General features: G+C 57.7%; 2 protein-coding genes across 7 annotated transcripts in view; one reads left to right on the forward strand and one right to left on the reverse strand.

Moving 5' to 3' along the window:
* Positions 1-2718: 2718 nt before the first annotated feature.
* Positions 2719-12657, forward strand: SNN (stannin). 3 transcript variants are annotated; one of them, XR_003965554.1, is made up of 4 exons: positions 2719-2809; positions 9554-9941; positions 12232-12391; positions 12430-12657. XR_003965554.1 is itself a non-coding variant. In XM_030300643.1 (2 exons), exon 2 carries the CDS (start codon positions 9641-9643, stop codon positions 9902-9904), a length of 264 nt encoding a protein of 87 aa, XP_030156503.1. In that variant the 5' UTR covers positions 2720-2809; positions 9554-9640; the 3' UTR covers positions 9905-11881. The 3 variants fall into 3 exon arrangements, 1 of the variants encoding a protein (XP_030156503.1); XR_003965555.1 differs by having other exon boundaries at positions 2720-2809; positions 12295-12391; XM_030300643.1 differs by lacking the exons at positions 12232-12391; positions 12430-12657 and having other exon boundaries at positions 2720-2809; positions 9554-11881.
* TXNDC11 (thioredoxin domain containing 11) overlaps positions 12585-25800 on the reverse strand; it is a 61002-nt gene continuing 47786 nt past the window's right edge. For 3 of the 4 annotated variants that reach the window (XM_030300639.1, XM_030300638.1, XM_030300641.1), the window contains 5 exons: positions 24909-25701; positions 22284-22426; positions 21855-21964; positions 18111-18191; positions 12585-13342 (listed from right to left, as the gene is read on the reverse strand). In XM_030300639.1, the coding sequence (XP_030156499.1) occupies positions 12700-13342; positions 18111-18191; positions 21855-21964; positions 22284-22426; positions 24909-25701 (1770 nt within the window). In that variant the 3' untranslated portion in view covers positions 12585-12699. The remainder of the gene's footprint in view (positions 13343-18110; positions 18192-21854; positions 21965-22283; positions 22427-24908; positions 25702-25800) is intronic. The other variant, XM_030300640.1, reaches the window with a different exon arrangement.

Consider the following 25800-nt stretch of genomic DNA (forward strand, 5'->3'; position numbering starts at 1 on the left):
CTCTAGCCAAGGGCCTCACCTCTCACTGCTCCAAGCACAGTTCACAAACCATCACTACCCCCTGGGAGCTTGTGAGAAAAGCAGAACTTCAGGCCCAGACCTACTGAGTCAGAATATGCATTTTATCACGACTTCCAGGTGATTTCTGTGCCTCAGTTTCCCCATCCCTCAAATGGAGTTAAAATGTGCTTATGCATATGTGGTGCTTGCTGTCTGTTGCCACTGTTACTCGTGTTCTTGTTATTGAAACAACTCACTCTGGACAAGAGGAAGCCTGGTCCCAGGTCGCCTACGACCAGCCCCCCACCTCTGAGCATTCCCACGGGTGGGTTTCATGGGACCCCCTGTGAAGAGGAGGAGGCTGAGGCTCAGAGAGGTGCGGTGACTTGCCCCAATTCCACATGGTGAAGCCCAAGTTCACTCTCCACCTGTCTGCCCCTGTTACTAATGTTAAGAGCCGGGGCGCCCAGGTGGCTCAGTTGGTTGAGCCTCCGACTTCAGCTCAGGTCATGATCTCAGTTTGTGAGTTCGTGCCCCACATCGGGCTCTGTGCCAACAGCTCAAAGCCTGAAGCTGCTTCAGATTCTGTGTCTCCCTCTCTCTCTCGCCATCCTCTGCTCATGCTCTCTGTCTCTCTCTCTAAAATAAACATTAAAAAAAAATTTTTGTAAGAGTGAATGGGTAGGATTGCTTCCTCTGCATCGGAACCAAGCATTTGACGGGCTCACAATGACCTTGTGATGGTGACCTAACTCCCACCCCCATTTTCACATGAAGGACAAAGAGGGTAGGCTGCTTTTCCAAAGCTAGGCAGCAGGAAAGGCTGGATTTGAACCCAGCGGTCTCTCAACTTTTAAGTCATGGGGCATTTTCCCAGAATCTTTCTCCCCAGAGTGTCCCTGGCCTCCTCACTCATCTGCCAGTCCTGGCACTGGGGTTCTGAGCTCACCCCTGCCATGTCCTCACCACTAATGAGGTCTTTGCCAACTAAGGATGGGGCTGTCCAGACCCGCTAGAACTGGCTCCTTGGGAAGAACCTGTTTCCTCCTGCTCTGGGCTCCCAGGTGTGGCTCCTCTGGGCAGGGGCCAGGAGCTGCTCTGAGATGCTTGATCTGGCCTCAGGGGTACCTGACCTCGAGCTGGGCTTCCCTGTGCCTCTCTGTCCCCTGTTCCCGCTTAATTACACCCCCTTCAGACACCCGCCCCCCCCCCCCCAGTTCACCATCTGGATCTCCTGGGCTAGGGTGTAGTGGGGCCAGGCCCGGAATTCTGCAATGTGATCGTTCATTCATTCATTCACGCATCATCCCCATAGTCGGCACCTACTGGGTGCCAGGTGCGATTCTGCAGACTTGGCAACGAAAAGGACAGACCCAGTCCTGAGGGGGAGAGACAGACCAGGGAGAATAATGAAGGGGACTGCCGTGGAGATCTGAAAGGTGAAGGGCAAGAATGCTGCAGCAGGAGGAAAGAGCACTGCCAAAGGCCCAGAGCGGGGAAACAGCTGGGTGCATGCAAACCTGGAAAGAGGCCAGCTGTGGAGTGGGGGGAGTAAGGAGGGCTTGGCCACCAGGCCTGGTGAGCTGGGTCCTCCCATCTTCTCCCAGAGGCTTTGCTGGAGGCTGGGAAAGACTGTTACAGCAGACAAGCCTTCCAGCTCCCAGCATGAGGGGCTCCCCCTGCCCCCCTCCTGCCTTCCAAACCGAGGGGCCCTGGAAACTTGGGCCACAGAGGCTTTGGAGGACCCACTCTCACCTCTCCTGTAGGCCCCAGCTGGCCACAAAGGGAGTGTCATCTCGCTGGACTGCCTTTTTGGGTGGACAAATGGAGATTACTAACTGGCACCTTGGGGTAGGCAGACAAGGCCTGGCCTCGAATCCCACCTCTATCACGAGAGGGCTGGGGGTACTTCAGTACTTTGGAGCCTGGGTTGGTTCTTCTGTCCCAGGTCGGGTCGAAGAAGTGTGTTGAGCGGTTAGTACAGGTCGTGGCACCTGGTGGGGGCTAATCCCAGGGTTCGTTAGTTAAATTCCATGACTACAAGCGGCCAAATGCCCCGCGGCCTCAGCCTGCACCTGAATGAGAGCTCCGTGCGGGCAGGGGCGTTGTCTGTCGTGTTCGTGTCTGTTCGCGTGGCCACCGGCGAGCCCGGCACCCGTGGGTGTTCCGTAGTGTGGAGCCAACGGAAGCATGAACGATGAATGAATGAATGAATGAATGAACGAATGAAGGGACGAGTGAATGACCTGCCCCTTCCCCAGACTAGCAGGTTCAACTCCAAGGTCCCACCTCTCTGCTGCCCCGGCCCGGGGTTCCGCCGCTCCCCGTTTCCAGGCTACACCCTTACCTGCGGCGCGCCTCAGTTTCCCTCTCCGTGAGTGGGCGGGAATAGGGGCAGCGTCGGGGCGCTGCAGGGAGAGCCGCCGCCGGCGTCCCGCACAGCCCCAGGCGCCCAATCCGCGCGCGCCGAGGCCGAGCCCGCCCCCCGCCCCCGCCCCCAGCCCCCGGCCCCCGCCCCCAGGGCTGCCAGCTGAGCTCAGCCCCCGCCCCTCCCGGGCCGCCCCGGCCCCGCGCGCACGTGACCCCGCCCCGGTCCGCCCCGCCCCGCCGTCCCAGCGCGGGCTTCCATTGGCCGCTCCCGGCGGGCCACGCCTCCCGCCGGGGCGGAGCCGGAGATGCTCCGCCCGCCGCAGAGCGGGGCTCCAGCGTCCCGACGGTGCGCGGCGGCCGGACCGGGCTAGCTGGCGGGCGGAGCCGGGCCCGCGGGGCTGCCGCGGGGCGATCGGGCCGGGCTGCGGGCGGCGCCATGGTGAGCGGAGCCCGACGGGTCGGGCGCTGGGACCGGGCGGGGACGTGCGGGAGGGGAAGGGGCGGCCCCCGATGGGCTGGGGGCTCGCGAGGGGCGGCTTGGCCGCGGGCCGGGGTGGGGGTGGGGGTGGGGGTCGCCGCGGCGGGGGAGGGACGGCCCGGGCGGGGGCGCGGCTGCGGGGGGGGGGCGGAGGGTCTGTTCCGGGGGGCCCGCGCCCGCGGGCGGGGGTTCTTTGTCCGCTGCGCTGCGGCGAGATCGGGACAAAGGAGGCGGCGGGGGGCGGCGGCCGCTTTGCGGGGAGCGGGTGTTTCCCCCCACCCCCATTGCATGCCCGCCACCGCGGCCCGCAGTTCCGCGCCCCAAGCCGGCCGCCGGGCTCCTCGGGATATTTAAAATTAACGGAGAAGGCGGGCGTCGTGGCATCCCCCAGGGTGGTCCGGCGGGCTCCGGGGGTTAGGGGTGGGAGTGCGGCTGCTGGCGACGTCTGGCGCCCATTTCGCAGGTGGGGAAACTGAGGACGGGCCGCAGCATTTGGTGCCGGGTTCCATCGGCAATGACTGCGCGGCGTGGGCATGACTGGGTATAGTGGGCCCCCCCCTCCGTCCCCCCGGGCGGGCAGACTGGAGTCGCTTCTCCAGCTGTCTCTCCCCCTCCAGCTGTCCCCCGGTAGGCTGAGCCCCTTCGTCCCTCTAGCCTCACTCAGCTCCTTGGTGGAGGGGTGGAGATGGCGTCGCCTGGCAGGGTTAAATGAGAGGGTGCGTGGAGCTCGTCTGGCACCGCGCCTGCACGTCGACCGCGCTAGGCACGCGGTAGCTGCCGGGCGCCTGTCATCCCTGTGTCCCCAGCATCGAGCCCTCCTCACTCTGCCTGCCCCGGTGGGACAGGGGTTCACCTGGGCCTGAGGCAGGGGAGTGGGGAGGTGGGGGTCAAGAATATGATATTTCCCTGTTAGGGTTGAAATCTGGGATTCCAGATGCAGATTGCCTGGGTTTGAATCCCTCTGCGGCTACTTCTGAGCTGTGTGACCTTGGGCAATTGACTGAACTTCTCTGAGCCGCATATTATCTGCAAAGTGGGGATAGTGATAACACTAGGGTTGTTTTGAGGCTGAAAGGAGAGCTGATCCGTGTGAAGCGTTCAGCATCTCAGCGTCTAGCCCAAAGTAATCATTGCCAACTTTTGTTCAGCATCTACTGTTATTGCCAGAGTCGTTGGGCCAAGTGGCTGACCCTGTGAGAATGACCAGTGGCTGATTCACAGGGTGGGGGCATGAGCCTCAGGCCTGGGCCACGCAAGACCAAGACTGACCTTGGGGCAGTCCCTCGGCTCAGTCTGTACCAGCTTCCTCTTCTGCCCGCGGGGAACCTAGGGGGTTCTGGTGCCAGCTTCCTCTTCGGGGGGGGCTGGGGTATGGTTGGGTGGGTGACGGAGGCTGAGGGGACACTGGCTACGTGGCTGGGCACAGCCCCGTGATGGTTAGTTTCCCATCGGCATCCCTGCTGCTCTCGATCCTGGGTTTTGGAGTGCAGGAACCTCACGGGATGCATCCTTGGGTCCCCGCGCCTGCTTGGGCCTGGCACGGAGTAGATGTTTCAGCTGCGTCCTCCCTGCAGTCCTGTGTTCCTAATCGGAAAACCAGGCAGGAAATGTTTCTGGCTTGTGAACTGGGGTCCCCCCGAGGGGCAGAGTCTGGTTTCTTGGCACACCTGGCAGATAGATGGCTTTGTTGTCGCGGGGCATGGCGTAACCCCTAGGGGCAGTGCCACAAGCACTGTAAACAGGGGCCCATGTAAGCAGGGTCGTCCCAGAGATGGAGGCTGCAGGGTTGGGGTGGCGAGCTGGTGTCCTGCTGGGCGGGGTGACACTCGTGATATGCCCAGTTAAGCGAGAAGGTGGCAGGTGTCCTTGAGGAAGAGGCTGTGTGTGGTTACAGGCCCGGACCGGGCTCTGTACCCTCCTGGGAGGCAGGTCCTTGGGGAGAGGAGGCGGAGGTGGTCCCAAGGGCTCACCGTCCTCCCTGTGGCACCAGGAAGGCGTGGTGCCTGGTGACACGCAAACCCCATGGCCCCATGGCCCTTCCGTTTTCCCATTGCTTATCGCCGCTCATCCTCCCCAGAGCCTGGGGGGTGAGGTCAGGGCCTCATTCCCACTTTGCACACTGAGAAACTGAGGCCATGCGGGGCAGTTTGCGTGGCTAGGTCAGAACAGCTCCCAGTAGAGGGGGGAAGGCGGCGGGGGAGGTGGGGGTGTGAATCCCGTTGCTAGCCGTGGCCCCCCTGGGCCTGAGTGTGTAAGGTCACCCGTGGACTGGGGTTAAGGCTCCGTTTTGGGGTCCCATGAAGAGGCAGGTAACTGGACCCCGGTGCTACATTGGGGAAGACCCAAGTTGTGGGCCTTTGAGGGAGAGCAGGACAGTGAAAGGCATCTGCCCTCAGCTTGCTGGTGGCCGAGGTGGGGACTGTCCTTTTGAACCTGCTGGTGGGCAGAGGGGGCAGGGAATGGGGGGCTCAGGGGGGCGGCCTCAGTAGACTGGGAGGCGGGGCTTCAGAGCCTGTTTTTGCAGGAGCTGTGGGGGAGACCTGAGGGACAGGCCACCCTGGTCGAGGGAGGCAGGGCCGGGGGTCCGCAGAGTGGGAGGGTGGAGGGTTGGTCCTGTATGTTCCAGGGAATCGATGGCCTCAGGTTTCCAGTGCTGATCTTTGTCCTGACCGAGGGAGCTCGTGAGGACGTGCCGCTGAGGTGGGGGACGAGGGAGTACGTTCTGTTGCCCACCCCCCTCCCCCGCCCCCACCCCCTCACCAGTCTGGCCCCATCCTCTGCATTTGGAAGACCCCTTCCTTTGGTCGCCTGGGCTTCCACTTCTGGGGGCACGTCCTGCTTTCTGGCTCTTCGCTCTTGAGCAATCTACTCGAACTCTCTGTGCCTCAGTTTCCTTATCCGTAAAGGGGGGGTTGAGACCGGTGAGCACGGTCGTTAGGAGGATTAAATATATGGAATGAATGTTAACTCCTTGATGATCGTTCTCAGGGGTCCGGGTCTCCCACATGCCGTCCCGGGCATCCACCCGGCCCAAGCTGTGGCCCTCCTGATCCCACCCCGTGGGCTTTCCTGGATCAAGGCGAGGCGTCTGATTGCAGGAGCTACTTTGGTTCAGAAGGGCATGAGGGAAGTCCAGGAAAAGGTGGGGTCCAGCCCGGGCCAAAGGGGGTGCAGGGGGAACCAGCCAGCCGCCCTCATGCTTCAGGTTTCCTCTGGGCTCCGATTCTCGGCGGCCCCCTCCTCTCCCTGCCCCCCAGCACGTGGAGGCAGCTGCCCTTCATGGGCTCAGGCCTGCTGTCGATCCACCTGCACACGATGCCTCTGCCCTCGCTCTCAGGCTGCCAGCCTCTGGCAGGAGTCGGTTGGGACAGGTGCGTAGGGTCCCAGTAGTGGCTTTGGGTTGGAGAGCTGGCTCGGGGGGGGGGGGGGGGGTGCTGCTGACCATGATCCCCATGAGGGCAGGCGCCCCTCTGTCTCATCACTCTGTCCCCAGGCTCGGAACTCTCAGCATTTATTGAGCGCCTGCTGTGTGCTGAGAATAGGGCTGGGGATCAGCCGTGGGCAAGATGGACAATGCCCTCTGCTTACAGACTCAGAGTCCGCCAAGGCGGCACGTTCTCTGACCCGAGAGAACTTCAGGTAGCAGGGAGCCCTAGGGAATAACACAAAGTTGTGCAAGGCGGTGGCAGGCGTGGGGCGGCGGGGCATCTGGAGCCAGGGTGGCCTGGGGAGATATCTTCCCAGAGGCACCTGCAGAGGAAGTCCCATATAATAGGAAGGGGCCAGTCATGGGACAATCCAGGAAGAACATTCCAGGCACAAGGAACAGAAAGTTCAGAGGCCTTGAGGTGGGAAGGCGGGGCGGGGGGGGGGGGCAGGGGTTTTTGATTCTCTGCTGATGCCAGGGAGGATTCTGAGCAGCGGATGACGCGGTGAGATTTTTTGTTTTTTAATCAGTTCCCAGTAAATGTTGCCGAGTGAATGAGGGAATAAGCAAACGCATTCCGGGGGGGTGCCAGGGAGCACAGGCCGGTCATGACCATGGCCTGGTCACCCGGCTCTATGCTCATGGCGGGGAGAGGCCCATCCCTGGCTCTGCCCAGTCCTCCTGGCCTGGGGCAGGTGCAGCAGACACGGCTTGGAGGTCACCACTGCTCTCCAAGGGTCCCTTTAAACTGGGGCTGCTGCTGTCTCCGTTTCCTCATCAGTCCAGGGGCCACTTGGCTTCCCCCTGGACTTGTAGGTGCCTCCTAGGCCCCCCGGCAGGTTCGGCCCCTGGGGTCCCCCCACCCTCCATCTTGCTGCCACTGTTTGATTTCCCACTTCCTGCCCCCAAACCACCCCCACTCCCCAAACACACACACACTTCCCCCTTCCGAATTGATACACCGCGCTGTCTTCCTGTCCGGGGGCCTGGTGGGAAGGCAGGTACCCCAGCAGGCCCTGGACACAAGAGGTCCGGGGAGAGGGATGAGGCACGTAGGTTGTCCTCCCTAGCAGGAGGAGAGCCTGAGGGTGGGGACAGGTTCCCCGGCCCAGCTGGCAGGCCGTCTCAGGGTGTGCGGAGGGGGCAGGGGGCTACCTGTCCTGTCTGGAGGCCTGGGGGGACAGGCTGAGAGGGCTTGTGGGAGCCGATGGCAGCCCTGCCGAGGACGGGGGACAAGCCAGGATAAGCCTGTGCACTTGGCAGCACAGAAGTGTGCAGGGCCCCTCCTGGAGCACACAGCCCGATGGGGGAGGCGAGTGCTAACCAGATGGCCGTGCTGTGGGAGCCAGGGTTGCTCACTGAAGCAAGCGCCCCGGAGGGAGTGGTGGGCAGGGGGGATGGGGAGAGCAGGTGCAGTTGTAGAACAGGGAGACCCTCCTGGACTCTCCCTGCTGGACTGCGGAGCCTGGAAGGCGTCCCCCCCACCCCCCGAGCTGGCGTCAACAGCATCAGGGCTTCTCACCCTCCATCCACGCTGTTGATGTTTGGGGCCCGATCTCTGTTCGTGGAGGGCACTGTGGGATGTTTAGCACATCCTTGGCCTCTGCCCACTCCATAGCAATAGCACCCCCACAGCCAGTGGTGACGGCAAAAATGTCTCCAGACATTGCCAAATGTCCCTTGGGAGGCACAGTCGCCCCAGCTGAGAGCCACTGGACAAGGGCGAGGGGAGCAGAGCGTTGGGGCAGAGGAGGACCTGCGGGGCCAAAGGCCTGGAGGTCAGAGGCGGTGGGGTCACTGTGGCTAGGGAGAAGCAGCAGGTAGGGATGCGTTGCGTCCCGTCAGGCCCTGTAGGTCACTTGTAAGGACTCGGGGCTTTTCCTTTGGGGGACCGGGCATTGGCTACAGTGGACCCGTACAGGTGGGCCAGGGAGCCTGTTGACCGTGACCACAGCAGCCTGACCCTGCAGGTGGGAAGAAGGGGGCAGACTGCAGGGACACTGCCACCCCCCCCTGCCCAGGACGCCTCTGCAAACGTGAGCACCGGTGGCAGGGCCGTACTCGGGGGGCCCCGGTCCCAGGACAGACTCCAGGGGCGTGGACTTAGCTGCCTCTGACCTTCAGGCTAGCCTGGCCTTGGGCGGGCGGGGAGTCTCCCTGGTGTGGGTGAGAACCATTTCTAATTAAGGCGGTGATTGCTCAAGGACGTCAAGTTCCATCCTGTCTGGAGGGAAAACCTCCCCGTCCAGTGCTGCGTCCTTGCACTGACGTCCCTCTTACCAGAGAAATGGATCCCGCAGCTGGCTCTTACCGCGTGCCCGGCGGGCGCGGGCTTTTCCCCACCCTCACACCAGTCGGGTGCGAGTCACTATCATTTGGTTCCTGTACGGCGAGGAGGAGAAGCCAGAAAGTGCAGGGTCTTGGGACCCAGGGGAGCCCGCTGGCTTCAGCACCTCCAGCCTCGCCCACCATCACTGGAAGAGTCTGGGTGTTTTGTATGTGCTGTGCCTCCCGCTGCCGGCCGCCTGTGCCAGTCCCCAGCCCCGTTAACAGAGGAGGATCCCGAGGCCCCGCGAGGCGGAGGGGCTGGTCTGAGCCTGCAGCGGCCAGACGGTGGTCCGGCCGCCCACCGGCACCAGCTGACGCCTCGGGTCCAGCTGCCCACCGCCGGCGGCTCCTGCGCCCTCTCAGCAGCAGGCCCTCTCCTGCCTCAGAGCCTTCAAAGACGCCACTCCCCTGCCAGGAACGCTCCTCCCCAAGGGCCGGCCCCTCTTGCCAGCTCAGCCTCCGCCTCGCCTCCCTGGGTCTCACCCACCCCGCCCAACGTAGCATCCGGACACCAGGTCCCCTGTGTCCCTGGCGTGGCCCTGATGCATCTGTAGTGACAGGCACTGGTGTACTGACCCGTGTGCAGTCTGGGTCCTGTGCCTGCCGCTGAGCTTGGAGCCCGTGGGGTCCGCTCTGTCCCGCCCTTCCCTGCCCTCCCCAGAGCCGTCCTGAGTGCCTCCACGGTCCAGGACCGGGCTGCTTCGGGCTCTTCCCAGGCCGGCTGCAGCTCCCTCTCCCAGGTGTTCCAGAAGACTGGGTGACTTCCCCATGCCGCCTGTTTGAGAGAGGGACTGATGTCATTTCCCAGTGTCTTCCACTGGGATGAGGGCAGGGTGGTCAGGCCTGAGATCTGATTACAGAGAGGCCCCGTGGGAGAGCCCCCGTCCCCCACCCCGAGCCCGTGAGCTGTCGGGGTCCCGCCGGCGCCTCACCCCTGCTTTGTCTTCCAGGGCCCTTGCGTCCAGCCTGAGTTCCAGCCTCGCTGAGCCGACCGCCCTGCGAGCTTCCTCCCGCGGAAGCGTCCCCAGGCGCTGACCATGTCTATTATGGACCACAGCCCCACCACGGGCGTGGTCACGGTCATCGTCATCCTCATCGCCATCGCGGCCCTGGGGGCCTTGATCCTGGGCTGCTGGTGCTACCTGCGGCTGCAGCGCATCAGCCAGTCGGAAGACGAGGAGAGCATCGTGGGGGATGGCGAGACCAAGGAGCCCTTCCTGCTGGTGCAGTACTCCGCCAAGGGACCGTGCGTGGAGAGGAAGGCCAAGCTGACCCCCAGCGGCCCAGAAGTCCACGGCTGAGCCGGGATGCCGAGGCCCCCAGGCCCGCTTGCAGCCGGTGCGGAGGCGCGGGCGGGGGCCGCTGAGAGGCGGGGCTGACGCTTGCTGGCACGGCCTCGCCGGGCTTCTTCACCGCATGCACGGACTCCCGACGTCCTGGCCGTCCTGAGCCAGGCCCCGGTGGCCCCGGGCGTCCCCTCGGCCTCCTGGTGGGACTGCCCATTGCAGGCAGTGGGCAGGCCTGACCTCGCCGGGGCTCTCGACCCCGTAGCGCTCTTGTTACTTGAATGTTTAGCTGAGCCTGTTCCGGACGGAGCTACTTCTGTAACGCGGGGACTCACAACCCTCCGAAGTGTAAATAGGCCCCGGAAGCATGTGCTTAGAGCCTCGTTTGCTGATTTTTAACGATCCCGTGTAGAGCACGTGGGACCGACCGTAGCGATGATGAGCCGACGCAAGGCTCCGCCGGGGGCGGGGGCCTGGGACACGGGAGGGCCCGCGGTGCACGGCGCAGGGGTCTCCACACAGGCATGTGCAGGCAGAGGACGTGACCCGTCCGTTCTCAGTGTCGTGGCTCAGCAGCTGGGGTGCTGTGGGGATTTCTGCTTGGCTGGCAACGGATGGAGGAACCACACGCCCCTGCTTCGGTCGCCGGAGACCAGTTCCTGTTGAGAGCGGAGTTACTGCAAGGAGGCCGCTGCCGCTGGCGAGCCGGTGAAGGACGAGTCAGGGCACGCGTCCCGAGGGCTGCCGGGCGGCCTGGCGGCGGAGCAGTTTCTCGAGCAGGCCGAACGCTCTCCCCCCTGCCCACCCCCGTGCTGTCCCCCTCCCCGGCATCACTTAGCGCAGGCTTCGCTGGAAACACCAGAGCCCATAGCCCCGACCTTCATCTGAAACCCAGCCCGCCCGGGAAAGAGGAACTCGTGCTTTTTTGTTTGTTGTATTTAGTATTTTCTGCACTGGAGGGTGGGGGGAGGTTCGAGGGGTTTTTCCCTCCCCCGTTCACACATTAGTTTCCTTTCTTCTCAGAGTACCACCCACCTGCTGGGTCCCGGGCCCCTCCTTCCCTGGCGGGCCACCTGGGAGAGTACCCGGACCTGGCTCGGAGAGCCCCGAGTGCGGCCCAGGGTTGTGAGCACATCACCTGCCTGACGGCCCCCTGGTACAGGGAGCCTGGGGGGGGGGGGGGGGGAGAGTGAGTGTCAGGTTCAGGACCCGGTTTCCACGAAGATGAGCTGGTGGCTGTCTCGGTGAGGCCGGCACCCCCAAAGCCTGCATCCCCAAGGCGTCCCACTTGGGTGAACTCGCTTAGATTGTGAATCCCAATCCCGAAGCACATCCTCAGCTATGGTGATTAAAATGTGGCTTGTGTAGGCATCCTTCGTAGTAAACTGGGGGCCGGCCCGGGCTTCACCTGGGAGCCCTGGCCCTCGGCGGCTTCCACCCCACTCCCAGCCCACCCCGTCCTCCTCCCAAGCTCTGGCCTCCTGCTCAGGCTGGCCGAGGCTCCTCTGGCCTCACCAAGTCTCCTCAACAAAGCATGTTGAACTCATCTACTTTCTGGAACCCCCAAGGAAGGAGCTTAGGAACACTTCATTTTGGCGGCACTTAAACTGGGGGTCAAACGTGAAGTATCAGCTCGGGGGGAGGGAGGAGGGTAGCTCTTCAGCTGGGTGAGCTGAAGGCAGGAATGAGATGCCCCAGGGGGCTACCCAGGAGCCCGGGCAAGGCAGGCGGCTGGGCCTTATTTAGCCCAGGAGAGATGTCGGCCCCTATATGGGGATGGCCGAGCCTGAGAAGTCAGGCAAGACCCCCTCGGAGCCCCCGGGGGCCGGAGGGGGCCAGCTCGTTCCAAGATGCTGGGCAGATCAGGGAGATGGCTGGCCTGCTGAAGGGCCCTCCAGACACGTGGAAGGCGTTGGGGTGTCTGATCCGTTCTCCCCGCATTTCAGAACTTCCAGGCTTTCTACCTCTCCTTCCCGCAGCCAGCCAGCAGCACACGCCCAGGTTGTGTCCCCTTGGGGAGCCGAGGACCCCGGGGCTGACCCCGACCTGGGTGGTCCCAGGGAGGTTTGGGTTTTGAAACCATGAACCGCCACTTTGTCCTGGGTTCCACTCCTGGCGGGTCCTCAATCCCACGATGCCCCGGTTGCCAGGGGTGACATCCCTGCCGTGGCGGTGGGTGGGTGCCCGGTCACGGTCACAGGCACAGCGGGGCACCAGTGGGGGGGGGGGGGGGGTCTCTGTGGGGCCATTGGGAGTGCCTGGAGAGGCCGAGAACCACCACATAATAGCGCTCATTGTTCCTGGATCGACAGCTACTTTTTTTTTTTTTTTTTTTTTTTTAGCATAGAGGCCAGAGCCACGAACCACACGGCTTAGTCACGGCCTCTCATTCGGTTCTCTCTCAGGAGCCCGACTGTTGTGCTGAGGTCTTCCAACGGGCCGGTCAGGAAATCAGCCTTTCATCCCGCGAGTCCTCACGGAAGCAACGGGGGGGGGGGGGGGGTGGGTGGGGGGGGTGGGGGGGGGTGGGGGTGGGGGAGGGAACCCGGTGGCTGAGCCGCGGAGACGCCGACCGACGTTTCAGCCACATCTTCAAACGGGCTGGGCTACTGCTTCCGTCTCAAAGCTACCAAATCTGTGCCATGAGCGGAGGGAGGTCATCCCTGTTCCAAGAAAAGCTGAATGACACTCAACGTGATTTTCTAGACCACTGAGAAAATCTTTATTTACAATAAATTTCAATAAAATTTGCATAAATATATTCCCAACGTACAGCTTTCTCCTCGGATTTCTTCGTGTCGTTTTACAAGTCAGCCTGTCCTGTTCTCATCGCTCCTTTCGGACGCCGGCGCGGAGCTGACGTTGGGAGGCGGAGGGGCGCTGCCCGGGAGCCGGGGGGGACCTGAAGGCTCGGGGCGGTCGGGGCGGGCCTCTCGCGGGGGAGCGAGCTCGTCCGCTCCGTCCCGGCCCTCCAGCTTCCGCCCCATGGTGGCCACCAGGATCTTGAGCCACGCGTTCTCCGTGAGGAGGTCCTGCGAGGCGTCGGCCAGCTCCTGCAGCCTGCGGGCCAGCTCCTCGAGCTCGCGGGCCTTGCGCTCGGCCAGCGCCCGCAGCTGCTCGCTGTGCAGCCGGAGCAGCCCGTGCCGCGCCTCCAGGCTCTGCTTCTGCCGCAGCAGCCGGTGCCCGTCCCTGCGCGCGCTCGAGAGCTGGGCCTCCACCTGCCCCTGCGCCCGCTGCAGGGCGCCGATCTCCGCCCTCAGCTTCCGGATCTCTCTCTCCAAGTGGGAGATGTGCCCCTGCTGGAAGACGGCCTCGCTCTGAACACACTCTTTGGCGGGAGGCTCAGCCCGGCTCCGAGGGGAAGAAGCCGGGTCCGAGTGATGCAGGATGAACCTCAGCAGATTGGGAAGGGTGATGGGAAGGTCTTCGGGGTACTTCACGCTGCGGTCCTTCCTGGAGAGAGAGGGAAAGGAGTCAGAGGGGACAGCCCCGTCAACACGCTCCGTCCGGACGGCACTGCCACCGGAGGCCAGGCCGTTGGCTTCCCACCAGGAGACATTCTGAGGATTTTACTTACCAGAAGTCAGCAAGGAAAATGTTATCTGGGCAAAAATGTTTCTACAAGGCGGAGCCTGTCGCCTGTGCTTGTTCTGTAATTAAGGCCGCTTATCTCAACTGTGTGTCTGTTCCCAGGACAAAGAGCTCAGTTTCTGTTAACAACCTTCTAAGCAAGACAAGGAGCTCCCAGGCCCAAGAGGGTACCGGCAGCGTGTGGGCAGAGAGGCCTCTTCGAACTCTGGGAGGCCCAGTGGCCGGTAAGGAAGGGCGTCCCCGGACAGGACGTCACCTGTGTCACCCCGTGGCCGTCAAAGTGCTTGGTGAAATGAAGACTGAACACTCAGCCGGATTTCTTCGGCCAGCCGGTAGGACGCGTTATTCAGAGCAGGAGTTCTTACCTGGGGGAGACTATAACCCGCCCCCTGCCACGGGCATCTGGCAACATCTGGAGACATTGTTATTAGCAAAATGGGCGAAGTGTCACTCAGGCCCTGACTCCGGCCAAACAGACCCACCAAGGGACTGTGAGAAAGGAAGGCTGCCCCGCCCTGAGAGCACAGAATAAGGAAGCAAAGTGACGTAGGAAGGGGGTTTTCCCCAAAACTCTGTTGCAAGCCCTGATGCAGAAAATTCCTTTTGAGAAGTTGTCATTTAACTGCCTGATGACCAAAATGTCTGGCGTGTGTACAGTGACCTGTGTATGCACACTCTGGCCGCACTACATCAGAGCCACCAGCTTGACGCACAAGGTGGGCAAAGAGCAGCTACGTTGTCCTAAAGCAACGGGGGTGAGGCAGGGCCACCTGCCAGGCAGACCTGTAAGGCTGCCGCCCACCGTCGTGAGTGCCCAGCCCGGCGGCCTCTCTGCGCCCCTGCACCCCCTCACCCGTGGAAGGGGTGACGGGAGTGTTGTTGCCCTCACGGGACTGTTGGAAGGAGGGCACGAGTTACCTGAAAGCTGAGCGTTAGCCTAAAATCAATCATACTGTTCTTTCAAAGCCCAACCAGAAACCACTCATTACAAGCTCACGGGCCCTCGCCACACACAAAGCCAGGGGCCAAATACCTAAGACAAAAGGTGTTCTACTGATGGGTAGCTCTTTCCCAATGAAATAAGTATCACAGGGAAATTAAAATCGCATATGCCCCATTTTATACCACACTCAGGGAGACTTTCAGGGAAATGGAAAAGTCAAATATTCAGAGTAAATATGTAACCACACCCTACTTTAAAACATGGTTTTCGGGGCGCCTGGGTGGCGCAGTCGGTTAAGCGTCCGACTTCAGCCAGGTCACGATCTCGCCGTCCGTGAGTTCGAGCCCCGCGTCGGGCTCTGGGCTGATGGCTCAGAGCCTGGAGCCTGCTTCCGATTCTGTGTCTCCCTCTCTCTCTGCCCCTCCCCCGTTCATGCTCTGTCTCTCTCTGTCCCAAAAATAAATAAACGTTGAAAAAAAACAAAAACAAAACAAAAAAAAAAACCAAAAAAAAATAAAACATGGTTTTCTTAACCTCCAGAAGCTTTCTTCGACTGCGCCCTCCCAGCCATTCGACGACTACAAACCACCTGGTGCCTGTGGGGTGCAGGCGGCGCAAACCCGGTCTCGTAGGGCAGAGTACCCGAACTGCCCCGGGAGGGGGCTGCCGAGGGACCGGAGCGTGGGTGGGCGACCTTCACGTGACTGAAAACGACCTCTGTAAGCACGCTATTTCAGAGCAGAGTTCGGGGCGCCATCCCCGTGAGTCTGCCTAACACGCGTGCTAAAGTGCTTTCCCACTTTTTACAAGTAGCAAGGACACAGGTGTGAACAAACTCCCCAGGAAAGAATCATTTCGGAAACGTGGTGGTAAAAGGCCCCGCGGTCCGACTCCCTTCGGAATCCCCTAGGCGTGTGTTCACGTAGCTCTAGCACCTAAAGGGCCAAATAAAAACCTGACCGAGGGTGTAAGGCATCTTCTCCAAAGACGGGGCCGTGCTACTGCGGCCGGGCGGGCTGCTCCTCTCAAGAGGCCCGGTCCTTGCCAGGGCACATGCTAGAATGAACCAGCCCATCCTTGTGACGTCTTCACCCAGGCGCGTGCCAGGGCGCCTCGATTCTGAAACGTGACACGCAGTGGTGGCAGGAAGAGCGGCTCTATGATGCACCCGCACAGGAAAGCCGGCGGGCGCAGGAGGCGGCCCAGGGCGCGCCCTGTGGCAGAGGACAAGCCCTTGCATGTGGCTTCTGTTCCAGGACTGTGAAACACGTGCTGGCTGGAGGCAATGTGCACAGCACACGAGGCACCCCCCCATCACCTGGAATCCTCCTCCAAAGTAACTGTCAACATCTTGACACTCCGCTACTTACTGCGCACGTGACCTAGCGTGTGGGCAGGCTGCACACACACGCTTTTACATTCTTTTCACTGACGATGACGTAAGCACAGTCACCGTGAAAAAGGGATCTCTCCTCTCCTCTCTTGCCAGCGGTCAGCTCACACCCTTTGCCTGTTCACACCCTCTGAGTAACCTGAGCACTCATTCAATCTGGACCAGCTAACGGGGAGCTCACTTCTCTTGCGACTACTCTTTACTTTTAGGAAATAAGGAAAATTCCATTCCAGAGCAGTAATGAGGTTTTTTGGTTTACCAAGCTCGCTGCGTTAACAAAGAGCTGGACATGGGGCGCCTGGGTGGCGCAGTCGGTTAAGCGTCCGACTTCAGCCAGGTCACGATCTCGCGGTCCGGGAGTTCGAGCCCCGCGTCGGGCTCTGGGCTGATGGCTCGGAGCCTGGAGCCTGTTTCCGATTCTGTGTCTCCCTCTCTCTCTGCCCCTCCCCCGTTCATGCTCTGCCTGTCCCCAAAAAAATAAAAAAAAATAAAAAATAAAAAAAGAATAAAACAAAGAGCTGGACACTCTTCTCACGTTCAGTATTTACATTCTTGACTTTCCAATACTAAGGGGCCGCAGGGGCGCCTGGGCAGCTCAGTCAGTTGAGCGTCTGACTTCGGCTCAGGTCACGATCTCACGGTTCGTGGGTTCCAGCCCCGCGTCGGGCTCTGTGCTGACAGCTCAGAGCCTGGAGCCTGCTGCGGATTCTGTGACTCCCTCTCTCTCTGCTCTTCTCCCACTAGGGCTGTCTCAAAAATAAACAAACATTAAAAAAGCTAAAAACAAAACGCTAAAGGGCTGCAGGGATCACCAATGCACATCCTCACACGGACAATCAGGCAACTTTCTACTGCAAGGCACTCCAGCCTGACCCAGTCCCCCAACACACACCCCGTCACCAATTCTCGGTGTATCTCCTTCTGTCTCGCTCAAGACACACTCATGCATTCTAGCTGCTGGCACCTGCTGGGTGTTAGGACTTTAATACTTTTCCAAACTATGTTTGAAATTCGAAAACCATGCTTCATTAAACTTCCTGCCCAACCTCCATCCCACACAGATGAAACTGCTTTATGGTCCATGATTCCTTGACTGTGCGGCACTTTGTTTCTTAGAAGGAAAGAGGCTCATGACAACAGTCAGCACAACAGGATGAGTCACGCTCTGTTTTTAGTGCATGATGTGACAGGACCCTACTACCCCAGGAAGTATTCCAGCAAAAATTCCTTGAGATAAAGAGGGAACAACAAGGAAATGATTAGGTATCTATGAGAAATAAAAAGAGAAATAAAAAGTATGGCAGTGGCTGCCGTGAACAGTAAAAGTGAGGGCAGGAAATTAAAACAGGACACACCACATACGTGAATTAAGGACCTCGTTAGAGTAACCTGCAAATGCTTTTTCCCTATAAAGATACCATCAGAGTCGTGTGACTAGGTCCCCGAGGACCCTTTTGAAAACAAAAGAGCATCTTTTTTTTTAAAAAAGGGGTCAGAACATCTCGTTTATCAGGCTTTTAAAGGCCAAGAGTTCATTTCCCTTTCAGCAAAACCTCCGCACCCAACATTTACTAATTGCCAAGTTAGGCCGTTCGTCCTCCTTGCTTAGGTCCCGTCCCCGCCTGCCGGGCTTTCGGGGCAGTTGCTGTCATCATTGGACTTGGAGTCCGCCTGCACGATGTGAAGAGATCAAGGGGAGAGCCCCGTGGCAGACGTTCACGGAAGTCTGCACACGTGGGGAGAAGGCTCCTTGAATCCCATGAACGGGGTACAGTGAGGAGTCGTCTCCATTTCCAGCTTGCACAGGAGGGACAAGCCGGGCATCAGGAGAACTCGATGGAAAATGACGCACACGAAAGCCGGGGTCAGCCAGGGCCTGACTCCCGGGGGGCTCAAGAGATGAGCTGCCGTCTGGCCCAGGTGAACGTGGCTCTTGGCCATCCATCTCGGCATCCCCTGGAGGCTCGTAAGACCCAGAAGGCAGACGAGCTCTGACGGCCACATGCACGCTCGTGAAAGCACGGGGGGAGGGGTGAAGTTCTTACCAAAAACCACCTCCGACCTCGTGACACGAAAGCCCTTTTACCCCGGGTCCCTGATGGCGCATTTTTTTTTTCTTTTTTCTCCCCCCTCAATGGAACATTTTTTTAACAATACATTTTATTCAAAATAGTTTAGTAACAGCTGACGATTTGCATTTCATTTCTGTGAAGCACCTTAAACCCTTTTCATTTTCAAAAGAATCCCATCTGCCCAAATATTGAGCAAAGATCGAAAACAGTGAAAAAACTTACCTGCTGCAGGGGAAAAATAAGATAGTAGGGAGACGGTCAACCATGAATTCCCAAGGAAGGTCATTCTGAGATACATCAATCCTGACAAAGGCAGAGGGAAAGATGAGAATAAGTAAAAGATCAGCCCAAGACACTCCGACCTCAAAGAACTTTCTCCAATAAATGAAGATCCTGGAGCATATTCCGTGGCCATACTGGTCGGGCCCTCTGAGTAAACGTACCACTACTCCAGGTTGGGTGCAGCTCAGGGGACAAGAACCGATGCTTCCAGAACATGCAACTTTCTCCACTTTAACCTACGGAGCAGAAGGGGCATGTCCTGAGAGTAAAAATGAACTTTCAAAAGAAAAACACCTCACTGACACCTCAGGAGCAGTCCACGCTCCCCTCACGGGGTCTGGGCAAGCAGTGAAATCCCTGGACTAGCTCTGGAAAAAGGAAATCATTGTGCAAAATACATCAAGCCTCTGAAGATGTAAGAAAACTGGAGAGTAAAGGTGATACTCTATTTTATATTTATATTTTGTAACTCGGATGGAGGCCACAAAACACGCATTTTCTTAGCAGATTTTAGATTAATTTTCTAATCTGGAAAACGCCATGTGTGCTGAATTACCCAACCTGGGGTTTATTACTGGTGAAGCAGGTAGTGGCCCCTCCTGCAGCCGGCACTCAGCTCCCCCCCAACCTCAGCTGGCAGGCACTGCTCAGATGGAGCGAAAAACACAAACAAACAAACAACCATTAGTCCTCGAAGAACGGAGCAGACCTTGGAGGGCCATTCGGACAGGTGGTTCGGACATCAATCATCACAAATAATGCATACAAAAGTGGGGACTTTCTGAATCATTAACTTGATAGTAGTTCTCCGAGAATCATGGCCATTCATTGGGCGTCAACCAGCGCCATGCACTCGCCCAAAAGGGTGACCACTTTAGAATGGTCTTAAACAACTCAACGGCACTCCCGTCTCTGCCTGGTCGAGCCTACCTGAAACGTCAGAGTTCCGTTTTTTAAACAAGTGGTAGGGCACGCTCTAGCCTATCATCAAATACCGTTTTTCCTCCCGATTTTCACTCCAAAATCATGTAAAATTGAAAGAAAAACACTGTTGTAGATATCACTCAGAATTCCATTGGGCCAATCGGGCCTTCTTTCTGGGATTCTCATTCAGGCTTGGTGTATATACCCGCATGTTGTTAAGAGCAGTATTCATATATTTCAAATGCAATTCTTTTCTTTTTTTTTTTTAAAAAAAATTTTTTTTTTCAACGTTTTTATTTATTTTTGGGACAGAGAGAGACAGAGCATGAACGGGGGAGGGGCAGAGAGAGAGGGAGACACAGAATCGGAAACAGGCTCCAGGCTCCGAGCCATCAGCCCAGAGCCTGACGCGGGGCTCGAACTCCCGGACCGTGAGATCGTGACCTGGCTGAAGTCGGACGCTTAACCGACTGCGCCACCCAGGCGCCCCGGCAATTCTTTTCAATAATTCTACGAAAAGCATTGTTCCAATAAATGGGCAAAAATCCCATCAAACGCCCAACTGTAATTTACTTAGCTGTGCTTCTACCATTAGATACAAATAATGCTACAGGGAGTGACTAGTTCATGCTTCTCTGCGAGTCCTAGCTCCTTAATTCCCCAAAGTAAAATTAACTGGGTCAAAAATGTGTAACAACTTTTGTGCTTTCTTACAAATGTTGCTAAAATGCCTTCCAAAAAGGTGACGCCAATTCACTTCTGCTATTAGCTCCATCTCTCTGTGCCAATTTCACTCCATTTTATCAACACAAGAGTCTGTCACGTCAAAGCATCTGTTAATAAGTGTAAATGATACTTTGTTATTGTTTTCATTTACATTTATTAGGCTGTAACTTCCACACTTGCTTACTTATACTCTCCTCCCCCGGCCGTGACAAAGCCTATTCGTGTCTTTTCTTCACACAGGAGTCCCTCTCGGGTGTTTCTCCCCGGACCCCCAATTTGTCACTGCGGTAAAATACACACACAACATGCCATCCGAACCACTCCTGAGCGCACAGTCTGGTCGTGCAAAGTGCATTCATAATGCCGTGCAGCCGTCCCCACCACCCACCTGCAGAAGCGTTCTGTCATCCTGAAAAACTGGGGAATCTCTACCCGCTGCACAGCCCCCACCCCTGCTCCCCCGGGCACCCACCATCTCCTCTCTGTCTCTGCGAATGTGACTGCCCTGGGTGCCCTGCATGTGTGCGATGGCAAAGGATGTGTCCTTTCGTATCTCTGTATCTCACTTTGCACTGACGCCCTCAAGGTCTGTGTCCACCTCGTAACGGGTTTCAGAATGTGCTTCCTTTTTAAGGCCGAGTAACATTCCACTGTGTGGACTGACCGCATTTTCTTCTCAGCAGCTCCTTAAACCTTTGTCATTTCTCAGGGTCTAGAGTAGGAGCGCCTGACCGGGAAGCCTGGGTCCTCACTTACAGTCTGTGCGACTCTGGGAAAATTACCGCATCTCTCTGTGCCTTGATCTCCTCCTCGGTAAAAAGAGAGTGACAGCCGCGGCTGCTTCACCAAGTGCGGCGACAATTAGGTCAGAGGATACGTACAAAGAAAACTCTCACGGCGCAGTTTGGCTCTATGCTGCTCAGAGCAGACCCAGCGGGTGAAACAGAGATGCTGTAAAATATACCTATTTTTCTTTCTTTCTTAAGCCTATTTTCCTTATGTCTCTCACTGCACACTTTTCTAGTGCAATCTGTCCATCTTTCTTTAATTATTTTTTTTTTAACTGCTTCACTTTGGGAAGTTTCCATCCCTCAAACTAGCAAACTCAATATTCTTAAAAATTTTTTTTCAACGTTTATTTATTTTTTGGGACAGAGAGAGACAGAGCATGAACGGGGGAGGGGCAGAGAGAGAGGGAGACACAGAATCGGAAACAGGCTCCAGGCTCTGAGCCATCAGCCCAGAGCCTGACGCGGGGCTCGAACTCACGGACCACGAGATGGTGACCTGGCTGAAGTCGGACGCTTAACCGACTGCGCCACCCAGGCGCCCTGCAAACTCAATATTCTATGTTCTGTTGTTCTTTCCTATGATTTAATCTTTGTACTGAACTCTAATCTGCCTGGAAGGCTGAAATCTAAACACCACCTGCCCCCCCCCCCCCCCCCCCCCCGGCCCAACAGCTTAGTACCTATCCAAACAGTCTTCATTTCAGACTTGTCTCTACAAAACAGTGATTTAAAAACGGTTTTGCTGACTACGGAGCCCACATCCGGTACCCACGGAATCACAAAACCAGAACACAAAGGTACCAACCAGTGTTTCTTCCTAATGTGAGGAGTGAGGAGGGAGGCCAGACCTGGCGGAGGGATGTGCTCCGGGTCCCGGGGCCGGTGGGCGGCACGTCAGGACCGCCCCCTTTCACCGGGCCGAGGCCACCGTGCCACGGAGCTCCGTGGGCACCCTTCCCATGGGGTTCCGGGGAGCCGGCCGCTGGCGGGGAGGGGTCAGCGCCGCCCCCACACTCGCCCTCCCGGGAATTCGGTCGGGGCTACACACACTTGGCACCACGGAAGCAACGCTCAGAACTCACTGGGAGCACGCGGGTTTCGAGGAGGTTCTGCTCTGGCTTCAAGCTGACAATCAAACTGCACCCAGTCTCACCCAAGGTTTATGAAAAGCCGGCAGGCCCTCGCCAGCCACACGGCTACGCTGTGAGGAGCGAAGACGGGCAGAACGAACGGGCTTCCTTACCGGGCCACAGTGAGGGCGTCCGCCGGCAGGAGGCGAGCTAGCTGGATGAAGACGTGATTGAGGGATGGACAGAAGCCGCACCACTGTGCGTAATAGAGCAGCAACACGTCCTGGGGGAAGGGAAGACGGTGGTTACAAAGGGCGCACGCGTGTCCCGACCGCGCGCGGAACCCAGCGGGCTTTCAGGAGCTGCTGCTTACTGCTCCCCTGCCAGGGAATATCTCCAGCTTCACATCGTTCCAATTCTGTGCTTTCTTAAGGACTTTCTGCGGTGAGAGAAGCGTCGGGTAACGCGTATGTCGTGCAGGGAGACCGTCCCGCGACTGACCTGGGCCTTATCAAAACCCAGCCTTCGCCCCGACGCCCGCAGCTTCGGCAGCTACCTCACCAGGGGGAGGTGGCTGGATTTGTGCCCCTCCGACTCCGTACCTGTTTTTGAAGGACCACTTCCCAAAAGGTATCAGTTGTCACTTCAGTGATTAAATGCTGAGGAGGGAACTGGGCAGAATCACTTCCAATAAGGTGCCTTTTCAAGGGACTGTAGAGAACGCTGAAGTTTTGAATAAAAGACTCTAAAAATAAAGAGAAAATGAGATCAGCTCTTGGCGAAGTACAGGGGGAGTAGCTGGCCTACTTTACACTCTGCACGTAAAAGCTGGGATGGCTTCACAGGCTGGCACTCTGAACACCTCGCCCACAGGGAGCGCCCTGAACGAGGCTGCCCGGGGCGGGGCGGGGGGGGGGGGGGGGGCACCAGGTTCAGCTCTGAGCGCGACCTCGGCAGACAGTAATCTAGCTACCAAAACACCACGCGGAGTCTCAGGCTCTAGGATTTACAGGCCAGGAGTTCTCTTTTCTCCTAATGGGGCTGGTCCCCAAACAGACACCTGATCGACATGCCACCGCCCCGAAGAGACTTCAACCTACAACGCTCAGACCTTTAAACAGCACTACAGATGCGGCTAACTCCACAAGGTACTGGGAGGTGACAGGCGTTTAATACTTGAGGCGGGGAGCTGTGGGTTTTGTTTCCTTTGTTCAAGTCCTTCAAGTTTCTTTCTTGAAAGTGTAGGAAAAATAAACTCAATTATATTTCGTGGAAAATCCCATAAGGCTCACAAATAATCCAAAAACCTAACTCGAACCAACAGCTTTCCCCTCCCACTGCCTTCAGACTCCTTGGCACCTGTCTAGAGCAGCACTGATCGGCGGGTGCCTTCTTTCTCTCCTCTCTCCATTTTGAGGTCCTAATGAATAGTGAGTGACACTTTCCACAGAGGGAGGAGGAAGTGAAGGATGTCCTGTGCATACTAAAGAGAACTCATTATCTGCATCTGAATAACTTACTTGGCTATGTTTCTGAAACATAAAACCAAAAATTATCTCCTAATCTGAATGAAGCCTCAATTCTGAAACTGCCCCAGAGACAGCCGACTTAACAGTCAACTCTCCAAACCAGCGAGACACAGGTACTTTTTCACAAGGACCCTTACGAATTTTGTCACCAACTCCAGGACAAAGAGCTGAGCTACATGTACATTTCAGAGCAGATACAGAAGAGGAAAAGAAATTACGGGGCGCCTGGGTGGCTCAGTCGGTCAAGCGTCTGCCTTCGGCTCAGGTCATGATCTCATGGTTCGCGGGTTCAAGCCCCACAGAGGGCTCTCTGCTGTGCGTGCAGAGCCCGCTTCAGATCTTCTGTCCCCCTTTCTCCCTGCCCCTCCCCTGCTTGTGCACTCTATCTCTGAAAGGAAGAAAGGAAGAAAGGAAGGAGGGAGGGAGGGAGGGAAGGGAGAGGAAAATAAATCTGAAGAAGGCTTCTTTCAGATTACCCTCAAGTTCAAATTGAACACATTATGAGCTCACTGAATGCTTGTGTATTACTGAACATAATTCGGGTAAGTCCAATAAACACTTCAAAAATACAGGCTTGTTTCACTTTAGAAAAACTCAGAACACCAAAACGTAACTTTAGAAAACACCAATCAGGAGTAATTTACAGTAACGATAGAGAATGCAATTCATAAAGCGATAGGTCACAGGTTCCTTTAAACACTCGGGAGCTTCATGTTTATAACGTAGACCTTGACACAGGACAAGAATCAACATTTACATGAGCCTTTCCAAAGGTGGCCATTGTAAGAAACAAGCTTCGCCTGGGCTTAAAAGAAGACAGCTAAAAGGACTGTTATTTAGGGGGCTTGGAGTTTCCTTTTGCTTTCATACCCTCTAAAACTTGGATAAGAAAGGTTTCCCTCTCTACCAAATTGCTCCTGCCTCCATCTGGCAAACGCTGGCTTCCCCCACATTTCCAGTGAGGCTGAACTAACACGGCTTTTGAATTCTCACTTCCTCGTGTGGACATCAAGGATGTCAGCAGAGCCCCGGGAACAGGACAGCTGGTGTTCCTTACAGCCGCTGCCACCGCCGAGCCCCGAGGTCGAGCTCCCGGACGCTTTCCCAGAATGGGCCTTACCCACCCCGCCCCCAAAAGCGGTTTCTGCTGGTCTGCAATGTGACACGTGTTTGTGACAGTCTAGGCACCCAAGGTCACAGCAGCATTTCTCAAGGAGGTACAAACAGCGGCAGAACAAATTAGGTCTGGCGACCTGGAAATTTCTACATCCAAACCCGTGGGCCAAAAGGGAGGACAGGCTGCTGTGCGGGTTCAGTGCCTTCTGTCTCAGCTCCTCTAGAAGGGACCCCGCTGTCAGGGCTCAAATTCCTCAGCCCCCGGGATGCTCCCACCCCATGCAGCTCACTCCACCTCCAAACAGGACAGGGACCGCCAATTTGCAACGCGGACTTCTACCCACCCCCCAAGGGGCTGCATGAGAAACTTAGCCACAATTTGCAGTCAGGAAGTTCCCGGTCCACTTAACAGACAAAACCAGCTTCTCTTAAAACTATGACCAAGTGCAGTCTAAAGAATTCAAATGAGCTAAAGAGCTGACATCACCCATGACCAAGGGTACTGCCATCGCCGGAGGAAAGTTCCCAGTGTGAGGTTAAGGGATCCTTTTTACGCCTGGGGAAGGGAGGCGCCCACGGTACCTAGGGTGAACTTCCTAAGAGCTTCTTTTGGATCCAGGACGTAGTGAGACTCTTCTCTCACATCGACAATCGTGGCAAATTCCTTCACCCGGGGGGCGCTCGGAGCCCCCAGCCTCTCTGCATACAACCAAAATAAATTCGAATCCAAAAGGTAGATGTTCAGGGTCTTGTTGGTTCTGCAGCTCAGGCCTGTGAAGTTCGTGCTGCTCACGTCCACCTCAGGAAAGAGATAGCGGTTCTCCTCAATGTGAGGAAGGGAGCCCGGGGTCTCAACATGGCATTTCTCCTCCAGGGAAGAAAACGCAACGGCCGGGGTTTCAAAGACACCTTGCGCAGAATCCACGAAGCCCGTCGCGGCCCTGTTTATGGTCCTGCAACATGCAGTGTAGTAGCTGAAAGGGCTGTAGGAGCTCAGGAAGTTGCTGCACTCCACGCTGTGGGACACCACGTGATAAAAGGTCTGTTCCTTGAGGTAGAAAGAATCCAGAGCCGCCGCCATCTCAAAAAAGCTGCACTGCGGCACGCCGGCCGAGCTGGGCCTGAGGCCCGCCGTGGTCTGGTTGACGCACAGCTCACAGACGTTGTGGGTCCTGGAGACGGGGCGCCACTGGGGCAGCACCACGGTGTTGCAGCAGGGGGACGCCGCTATCGGCGACGGGTCCGGCAGCTGGGCGGGGGGCTCGGGCGCCAGAGACCGGAACAGTGGGGCGTCCGCTCGCCGCAGGTGCTGAAGGAGCCGCTCGACCACCTGGTCCCTGTGACAGTTGTTGTACTCCAAGGCCACTTCGGTGATCTGAAACACAGGGCGGAGCTCGTGAGAGGCGCAGGGAGGGCCGAGGGGGCGACCCCGCAGCCATCAGGCCTGGAAAGCATCGGAGCGTGAGTCACAAGG

The sequence above is a fragment of the Lynx canadensis genome, chromosome E3 (assembly GCF_007474595.2).
Source record: "Lynx canadensis isolate LIC74 chromosome E3, mLynCan4.pri.v2, whole genome shotgun sequence".
In the NCBI taxonomy this organism is placed as follows: Eukaryota; Metazoa; Chordata; class Mammalia; order Carnivora; family Felidae; genus Lynx; species Lynx canadensis.

Excerpts from the sequence above, each read along its gene's own strand:
- SNN (XM_030300643.1), top strand. The coding sequence starts at position 9,641 with ATGTCTATTATGGACCACAGCCCCACCACGGGCGTGGTCACGGTCATC.